Here is a 10,118-nt window from a genome sequence, read left to right as displayed (position 1 = left end):
TCCCAGCACTTTGGGAGGCCGAGACGGGTGGATCACGAGGTCAGGAGATCGAGACCATCCTGGCTAACACGGTGAAACCCCGTCTCTACTGAAAAAATACAAAAAACTAGCCGGCGTGGTGGCGGGCGCCTGTAGTCCCAGCTACTAGGGAGGCTGAGGCAGGAGAATGGCATAAACCCGGGAGGCGGAGCTTGCAGTGAGCTGAGATCCGGCCACTGCACTCCAGCCTGGGCGACAGAGCGAGACTCCGTCTCAAAAAAAAAAAAAAAAAAAAAAAAAAAGAATTGAGTATCTTTGGCTAATTACTGTGGAGGAGCCGTTCTCCCAGCCATCTGAAGGTGTCTGATTCCATTATTTGCCTGTGATGACTTTGAAAGCTAGGTAAACCTGTAAAATGCAAAAGCCATCAATAAGAAGCAAATTGTTGCTAGAGTGCCTCCTCCTTATTTGACTGTCTCAGAACTAAATTGAGAAAGCAGTGATATAAACAAATATACACTACCTTCCTGCCTGATGCCTTTATTGTTTGTCTTGTTCTCCAGAGGAATCCTGATCTAATTGAAGAATAACGTGAATAACCCAACTGGTCCAAAGCTCTATAACTTCCTTATTTTTTTAAGTAAATAATTTTTTATTCCTAAAATGCTAGAGTCACACCTGATTATCTACTTTCTTCTTGCAGTGATACAATTTCTTTTTGGGACTTTCACAAATGGCATCATTGTGGTGGTGAATGGCATTGACTTGATCAAGCACAGAAAAATGGCTCCGCTGGATCTTCTTCTTTCTTGCCTGGCGGTTTCTAGAATTTTTCTGCAGTTGTTCATCTTCTACATTAATGTGGTTGTTATCTTCTTGATGGAATTCATCACATGTTCTGCGAATTGTGTATTTCTCATATTTGTAAATGAATTGGAACTTTGGCTTGCCACATGGCTCGGCGTTTTCTACTGTGCCAAGGTTGCCAGCGTCCCTCACCCACTCTTCATCTGGTTGAAGATGAGGATATCCAAGTTAGTCCCATGGATGATCCTGGGGTCTCTGCTATATGTATCTATGATTTGTATTTTCCATAGCAAATATACAGGGCTTATGGTCCCATACTTCTTAAGAAACTTTTTCTTCCAAAATGCCACAATTCAAACAGAAGTTAAACAGGGTATACAGGTTTTCTCTTTTGTTGCTGAGCTCTTAGTGCCATTACTTATCTTCCTTGTTGCTGTTCTGCTCTTGATTTTCTCTCTGGGCAGGCACTCCCGGCAAATGAGAAACACAGTGGCTGGCAGCAGGGTTCCTGGCAGGGGTGCCCACATCAGCGCGTTGCTGTCCATCCTGTCCTTCCTGATCCTCTACATCTCCCACTACTTGATAAAAACTTTTCTCTCTTCCCTAAAGTTTCATGTCAAAAGGTCCATCTTTCTGTTCTGCATCCTTGTGATTGGTACATACCCTTCTGGACACTCTCTCATCTTAATTTTAGGAAATCCTAAATTGAAACAAAATACAAAAAAGTTCCTCTGCCACAGTAAGTGCTGTCAGTGAGAGAGAACTGATCAGTTCATAGAACCCATGGTTTAATGATTTACCCACGCCGGCCACACTTCCCTCAGCCAGACAAAGCAGCTTGTTCATAAATATACAATACATCCCCTTCAGGCTGTTTATCCAGCCTGAGGTATTTTTATGGATTTGCTACTTTTTCAAGCAGTTTAACTGATTTTGAAAGCACAACATATGTTGATGGATTACATCAATGTCAATATCCTGGTTGTGATATTGTACGATCATCTTGCAAGTTGTTACCATTGGGAAAACTGAGTAAATGATCCAGGGTCTTTCTGTATTCCTTCTTACAAATGCATTCATATCTACAATTATTTCATAATTAAAAGTTTGGTGAAAAAGAAAAGCACATGTTTGAACTTGTGATATCAGAATGACACATGAATGCTGTCTGGTCCATGACTGTCTGACGCCTAGTCTTTGACGATTTATCCTGACCTTAACGGGCTGACTGTTCATTTGTAGTCTACCTGGATATTATTTCTGCTCTGTTTGTTGGAGCTGCAGGCAATGGAGCCATTCTTTCTCCTCAGATCACAAACGAAGCAAGGACAAGCAGCCCTTCTCCATCCTTATAAGCATAGTCTACTACTTCATCCTGCAGAGAGTCTAGATGCCATGGTGACATGGCCAATCAACGGATAAAGGGGAAGACAGATGGAGGAGGAGGAGGAAGAGTTGAGGGCTGAATGCCTGTTTTCCATTTCTCCTAGCTGTGCACTCTGAACAGACAATAACTTGCAAAGATGTTTTACTTTGTATTTATGTGCCTGACTTTGAGACCCTTTCAACCAAGGGTGGAAATTTGGAACTCCTCCTGCATTGCGTGTCTTCCCAATGAAGCAACATCAGTAGGTGGGTGGGGCTGGGGGTATCTCCATCTGCTTGAAGTCACATATACATTTTCTCTTTGGTTGAGATTTTGAATACTAAGAGATAGATAGATAGATAGGCAGGCAGATAGATAATTATGGAGATAGATATACTTGTATATTTCCAAAACAGCTTCAGAACCATTTTGCTTCCAGACAAGTAAATGAAATCAAAAATGTTCTTAAGCTTAGCCGTAACTTGCAGTTCAGGTGTGATGATGCAAAGTAGGTTTAGGTTTAGATTTGTCCATCACCAGTAATAGGAACCCAAATACAGCTTTTCTAATCCAAGCCACGCAGGCCTGGTTATAATACACAAATGAAGGATTTTGCTTCAGAAGATTCAGGGGCATACTTATCTTCTTGGGCATGGGAACTAAGCTCTGAGTATACTTGCAACTTCCCACGGGTTTCACACTTCATTCCCCAAGGAGCAAAATGTCAGCCTCCATCTTCCTGCTATTTCATTTTCCCACATCCCACTAGGTAGGAAGGTTTGTAGCTAATCATGCACTCAGGAAGCCAACTGTGGGAAGGTCAGTTGTATCCTGGATGTAATTATTGCTTCTGATTGGGGGAAAGGACAAAGAAAAGTCAGTTTTATTTGTCTCAAGTTCAGACAATATCCTGTTCCTTGAATCTGTGATATGTGTACCTGAAAGAGTGGGAGCAATTTCAAACATTCAGGGAGAAATTTGTCATGATACAAGTCTCATGTGTTTTTTTTTCTTCTGATATTAAATTCTGATTCTATTTCATGCAACTCCTGCTTTAATAATGTTAGCTAATTAGATAACTATTAAGGTATGACTAGGTTCGTATACTGTTATCAAGAAATGCTTAAAAAAGAATTCATAATAAAACAAACTATTCTAAAAACATTTTCATAGTCTACTTTCCTAGAAATATATTTCTTCCAGAAATGTTGCCTAGCTATTGAGTTGATGAGTATTGCATAGGACACTAATTGCTCAAATTTAGAAGCAAAACAGACTGAGCCTTTGTCTCTCTGGGGCCACGCTTATCTGCACTCACCAGCTTTGCCAAATTGCTTTTGTCCACATTGAACAGTGAGTTGACCTCTATCATGGTGCAACATCTTTTTGTACCCACTCTTGTAGTTTTAGAGATGGGGCTGGACATTATGGTCTTGGGGAGCCTTGGCTGTGGAATCGCATGCCCGTAGGTGAGGCCAGTTGACTGCTGATTGCAGGACGTGGTGGTGCCACACTTCCTCTACATCCTGTGGCTGCCCGAGGAGATTCAGCACTTGCTGCTCAGTTAAGTGGCTTCTGGTTGTGGCTTCCAAATAGACTCTGCACCAGGAGGCCGACTCTTAGTGAAATGGGAACCAGCAGTCTTTTTCCATTCCACTTTAGATGGAGGTTCAATGAGCAGACCCAAATCAGGAGAGAAGGGCTGTCTTACTCTGTCCCACTCTGTATTCTGTCATTGGCTCTTTCAGTCCCTAGTCCCAGGGGTTCTGCACAGTCTCCACTGACTGAACATGATAACACCAACAGAGAAGGCTAAATCTGTATGCTTGTAGAAATAGACTGTTAAGAGTATAAGCATTGGCTGGGTGTGGTGGCTCTAGAAATAGACTGTTAAGAATATAAATGTTGGCCGGACGTGGTGGCTCACGTCTGTAATCGCAGCACTTTGAACGCCAAGGCAGGTGGATGACTTGAGGCCAGTAGTTCGAGACCAGCCTGGACAACATGGCAAAATCTTGTTTCTACCAAAACCACAAAAATTAGCTAAGTGTGGTGGTGTGCACCTGTAATCCCAGCTAAGGCAGGAGAATCACTGGAATCTGGGAGGCGGAGGTTGCAGTGAGTCGAGATTGTGCCACTGCACTCCAGCCTGGTGACAGAGTGAGACTCTAAAAAAATAAATTATATGTGTGTGTGTGTATATATATATATATATATATAGTCAAACTTTGAATGTTAAACATAAGTTCAAAAGTCTCACCAATGATAAATGCCTTTAAATTCTCAGCCACTCATTCAAGTGTAACAACTACTTGAAGATACAGTGCTCCGGACAAGAAGGTGCTAGAAAGACATCTAATGTCTGCCATCTGTCCTCTTCAGGCTGATGACCAGGCATCCTAGGTGTTTCAGACAGTTCAAATGTTTTGCCCCATTGTATGTTAAAGTACAGGCATACTTCTCATGCTAAGGATATTGTGATTTTAGGTTTGAAAATATAGTTTCCATAACTTTTGTCCTTGTAGAGTTATACCTCTTTGGATAAGCAGAGAAACAGGTACTCAGAAATATGCGAGAGAGGAAGAAACCAGCGAGACCATCGAAATTCACATTGGCAATCAAAGGGAAGACAGATGTTACAGAGAGATGGCACCGATAGTGGAGAAAGATCCGAATGGCGAGGGCAGGGAGACCTACATGTTTTAAAGAGGGTCTTGCTAGGGAATGAGTTTGGAGTTAGACTGAACATTGTATTAACACAAACTTGAGATCAGTAGAAAGTTCCTTTTTTATTATTAATATTCTTTGTTACCTAAAAATTGCAGACTCTCTAGGAAAACTTTATGCCAGGAGAAGGGTATGTACTAGGAAAATTTCCTCAATAAGCTGAAAACATTAAGATTTTGGGGACAGTCAATACAAATTCAAGATACCTCATGGACACGTGTTTCACTGCCATCTTCACTGCTATCTTTCTACACAAAACTAGTCTCTCTCTCACTAATACAGCAACTTATACCTTGGTAGGATTAAAATAATGATTGTTTTCAAGATAGGATATAAACATGTGGATTCATATCTGTGACATCTGGATCTACTTAATCTTTTTGAGTGGGAGTCAGGAATTGGCGATTGTATCCTAAAATTGAAAATGTATTTATATCAATGAAATCAATGAAGTGTGGATTTCCTTTTATTATTTTTGGCATTTTATATTGTTTCTATTTTAAACATTTCTCCACAAGATCATAAACATAATATTAAATCAAAAATTGACTTAAAATTCTAACGACGGGTCAATTTTTTTTTTTTTTCTTTTTTTGAGACAGAGTCTTGCTCTGTCACCCAGGCTGGAGTGCGGTGGCATGATCTCGGCTCACTGCAGCCTCCACCTCCTGGGTTCAAGCAATTCCCCTGCCTCAGCCTCCCGAGTAGCTAGAAGGACAGGCATGTGCCACAATGCCCAGCTAATTTTGGTGTTTTTAGTAGAGACGGGGTTTCACCATGTTGGCCAGGCTGGTCTCAAACTCCCAGACTCAGGTTAGCTGCCTGCCTCCGTCTCCCAAAGCGCTGGGATTACAGGCATGAGCCACCGTGCCTGGCCCAGGTCAATTTTTAAAATACTAAAGATTCATTTTGTTTAAACTTCAACGTTTCTGAGGAAAAAAGGTACAGTGTAACTCTCTTTCTATTTTTGAAGTTGGGATGCATGCTCTTTAGAGAGAACTTTCGCATCCATGACTTAAACTCTCTCCCTCCCATGAATCGGTGTAAGTCCTACAAGATAAGCACACACGTAAGTGTGCCGGGTGGAATTTGAATTCGGGAGTGTGCAGGGACTAAGTCCTGTAGCTAGACTGGACTTGGCACTTGGTGGGCACCACTTGAATGACCCCAATTCTACAACTGCTGGGGAAAATTCAGATTCTTCTGAGGAAGAACAGATGAAAGGGAGTGTAGAAATTAAATAAGTGGCTAACGGTGGAGTAGGATCTTATATCACTAAATACATGGAATGTCCTCTGGCAAAAAACCCACCCATTTGAACAGCAGATGCTGCATTTGCGATTGTAAATTACTAAGTCTTACTTCACTTGAAACCCAGCCTTGATGGCTTCTAGAAACATTGACTAGAAATAGGATTTGGTCAGGAAGTTTAGTTTCATGATTAATAGTCTCTAAAATACCACTGCTTATCTGCTAAAATATTTGAAATTCCTGAACTAAGGACTTATGCCTTTGATAATGAGGTATGATATTTTCAGCAGCATTGGTTCCTGATGGGTGTGCAGAAGCAGCTCCATGGGATGAGAGAGGGAATCTTGAGTGTGACATTTTAGATTGGGAGGCTGACTGGATATGTGTAGTCCTGTTGAGAGGAAAGTCATTAGTCCGTAGGCAAGTCACAGCACTGCGTTCACAAAGCCAGCAACCCAGTCTCCTCAGCTCTCCTCCCTGGAACCATGCCTGCTTATTTTGGTGATTTAGGCAACTTTTGTGCAATGCAGTAAGCCCTGTAATGAACTGAGTCTCAATTTCTTCCTCTGCAAAATGGGATTAAGAATAATACATACCACATGCTTGGCCAAGCTTCTTCACCATTGTGAGCACAAATGAATGTAACCTCCAGGTAATGGGGACTGTAATAAGTACCGTCACGAGGAATCCCCATCAGCCCCTCCAGAGAAGAGAGGAGTGCACAGGAGGGAAAACGTTGAACAATAGAGGGTCCTAATTAAGAGCCTGATTTGGAGTCTAGATCCACCACTAATGAGCTAAGTGACCTGATGAGCCTGAGCCTCGCATTTCCTCGTCTTCGTAATGGGGTTAGGAATCATTCCAAGCTTAATGAGAGGAGCTGAGGGGTTAGTGGAACCCGGTTCCCAGCACAATGCCTGGCTGCTGCCATTGTTGTGTTTAGTTGTGTTAGCCGGAGGAAACTGCTAGACTTTGATGACTTTCCATCTGCAACAATGACAGTTTTGTATGCTTCCCCCTAATAATCAGTCACAGGTTTTGGAGGACAGCTAATTCTAGAAAAAGGAAACAGCACATGTAAAAGTACCTGGCAAAGAAAGGAAGCAGAAACCCCACAGAGAATCATGCACCAGTGAAAAGAGGAGAGGCCAAGGGAACAATCAAAGGTACGTGGAGTTGCTTTTGCTGCAGGACAAAATGACGCCAGGACTGCAGCACCTCCAAGACACAGGTTCATTCTCACTTGTGTTGTGCGCTGGCTGTGGCTGTACAGCAGCCCTGTTACTGTTCACACACCTGCAGGAGCAGCTCCTGTTTGGGACAGGCTAGAGGAAAAAGTGAAAACAATGGGGACTGGGGAGGTCTACAACTTTTGTCATATCCACTTGCAAATCAGGCAGCTGAGCCCAGTGTAAAAAGGAGAGAGATGGAATTCCTCAGAGAAGGGTAGCAAATATCTGGGGATAAAATCATCCTACCATATGGGAATGTAAAATGGTGTAATCACTATGGAAAGTAGCTTGGCAGTTCCCCAGTAAGTTAAACATAGAATGACTACATGACTTAGCAATTCCATTCCTAGATATGCATTCAAGAGAACTGAAAACGGGAACTGGAACAGATACATGTGCACCCATGTTCATAACAGCATTATTCACAGTAGTCAAAAGGTGTAAATAAAACAAATGTCCACCAACAGATGAATGCGGAGACAAAGCGCATGTTAATACAATGGAATACTCCTTAAAAAGGAACAGAGTTTGTTTACATGTCACGAGGTGGATAAACCCTAAGGACATGATGCTAAAAGAAATAAGCCACACACAAAGGACAAATATTGTACCATCCCACACAGAGGGCAAAATCAGAGACAAAAGCAGAATAGAAGTTACAAGGGGCTAGGGGGCAGGGGAAATGGGGAGTGATTGCTTAATTGATAGAGAATTTCTGTTTGGAATGGTGAAAACCTTCTGGAAATAGTAGTGATAGTTACACAACTGAGGGCCACTGACTTATACACTAAAATGGTAAATGTTATTGTGTGTACATGTATACACAATATATAACATATATATATATATATATATATCCACAATAAAAATATAATTCTACCAAAAAAGAAAAGGAGAATAACCAGATGTACTTCTACTAGGATACTCTGGTCCTGTTCATGGGGAAAACACAGGTGACTGAATCTCCATTGTGAACGAACTCACAATTAAACCTCAATTAGTCTTCCGCATTAGAATCAGGTTATGTTTAGGTTAACAGATAAATACTGTGTTTAGGCTAACAGATAAATACTGTGCGCCCAGATACTTTTAGAATCCAAATAGACAATTGCCATTCCAATATGAACTCCTTCTCCTTTCCGAGTACATAGGACATTTTACAGGCCATTGAACACACGCATGTGCAGTGATTGAAATATAGCCAAAAAAAAAAAAAAAAGAACCAAGTCCATGGACATTGTCTTTAAAAAGAGGTTAGTTTGAAACTCATCTTAAGGGTCAAACTCAAACCTAAAAAGCATATTTCTTTTCTTCTTTCTCTCCTCTCCTCTCCTCTCCTCTCCTCTCCTCCCCTCCCCTCCCCTCCCCTCCCCTCCCCTTCCCCTCCCCTCCCCTCCCCTCCCCTTCCCCCTCCCCTCCCCTCCCCTCCCCTCCCCTCCCCTCCCCTCCCCTTCCCCCTCCCCTCCCCTCCCCTTCCCCCTCCCCTCCCCTCCCCTCCCCCCTCCCCTCCCCTCCCCCCCCTCCCCTCCCCTTCCTTCCTTTCCTTTCCTTTCTTTCACAGAAGGTGCTTGGAGCAAATGGTCAGGGAATAGAAACTCTGACCCCTCGGGGCATCAAAGTTGTGCTTGATTGCCTGTAGTCAAGAATTTTAAAGACTGATTTAATCATTCGAGCTCATTCAGAGTGAACAAACTCATTACAGATGGCATGCTTCCAGAATGTTAAAAATAAAAATGTCTTCTTGGGTGGGACTGGTTTCCATATCTATAGCTATAAACCCTCTAAAGACACTCTCAGAGGGCTTATCTTTGGGGATAGCTGCCCTTGCCACCCTATGAGTTTAGCCAGGGCTTAGTTCAGCTAGCTCAGCTGGCCAATTTAAACTGAAAATGCCACACATTTTTCCCATGCTTTATATTTTGTTACATTCCAGGTTTCCACCCCTGCAAATCGCAGCTGCTTGGTCAGCTTTTGCACCCAGATCCACTGGAATGTGCGGAGCGGAGCTTGTCAGTTACAGGCTGAGCCTTGCTGTTTCTAAAGAATGCCCAGAGGGATCCCAAGGATGAATGGCTATCTCCCTGTTATTATAGGAATAGAATGACTAGACTTCTTGGGAAATGACTCTCCAATGTATTCTCTTTGGGGTTTTAAATCGTATTTGAGAGAGCAAAAATAAAGGACAGCAGAACAATCCGGAGAAACAAGCAGGGGCTTCCAGGGAAAGTAGCTTCAGATCCACAGGCTGAGCCCTCCTGTGGCCATGGTCAAGCAAGACCCAGGCCGTTTCTGCTCCTCATGTGCAGAGAGTTATGATCGGCAGTGGGAGTCTCAGAGTAGGGCTCACACAGGGCTGCAAGAATGGGGACTTTTACATCTCTTTTTTTTTTTATGACACAGAGTTTCGCTCTCGTTGCCCAGGCTGAAGTGCAATGATGCAATTTCAGCTCACCGCAACCTTTGCCTCCCGGATTCAAGCGATTCTCCTGCCTCAGCCTCCTGAGTAGCTGGGATTACAGGTGCCTGCCACCATGCCCAGCTAATATTTGTATTTTTAGTAGAGACAGGGTTTCGCCACGTCATCCAGGCTGGTCTCAAACTCCTGAGTTCAGATGATCCACCCGCCTTGGCCTTCCAAGGTGCTGGGATGACAGGCGTGAGCCACCATGCCCGGCCTTTTTACATCTTTAATAAGATTTTTCTTCATTCCAAATAATGTAATAATGAATAACAAGTAGTGGAGAAGAAAATAATCT

At 42.7% G+C, this 10,118-nt stretch overlaps 1 protein-coding gene across 1 annotated transcript; it reads left to right on the top strand.

Moving 5' to 3' along the window:
* The first annotated feature begins 325 nt into the window (after positions 1 to 325).
* On the top strand, positions 326 to 3,295 carry TAS2R1 (taste 2 receptor member 1). The gene has a single exon (XM_033178578.1). It carries the CDS (start codon positions 643 to 645, stop codon positions 1,540 to 1,542), a length of 900 nt encoding a protein of 299 aa, XP_033034469.1. The 5' UTR covers positions 326 to 642; the 3' UTR covers positions 1,543 to 3,295.
* The last annotated feature ends 6,823 nt before the right edge of the window (positions 3,296 to 10,118 follow it).

This window comes from Trachypithecus francoisi, unplaced genomic scaffold (genome assembly GCF_009764315.1).
Source record: "Trachypithecus francoisi isolate TF-2019V2 unplaced genomic scaffold, Tfra_2.0 Lachesis_group2, whole genome shotgun sequence".
Lineage (NCBI taxonomy): Eukaryota > Metazoa > Chordata > Mammalia > Primates > Cercopithecidae > Trachypithecus > Trachypithecus francoisi.
This window is presented reverse-complemented; position numbering and strand designations above follow the sequence as displayed.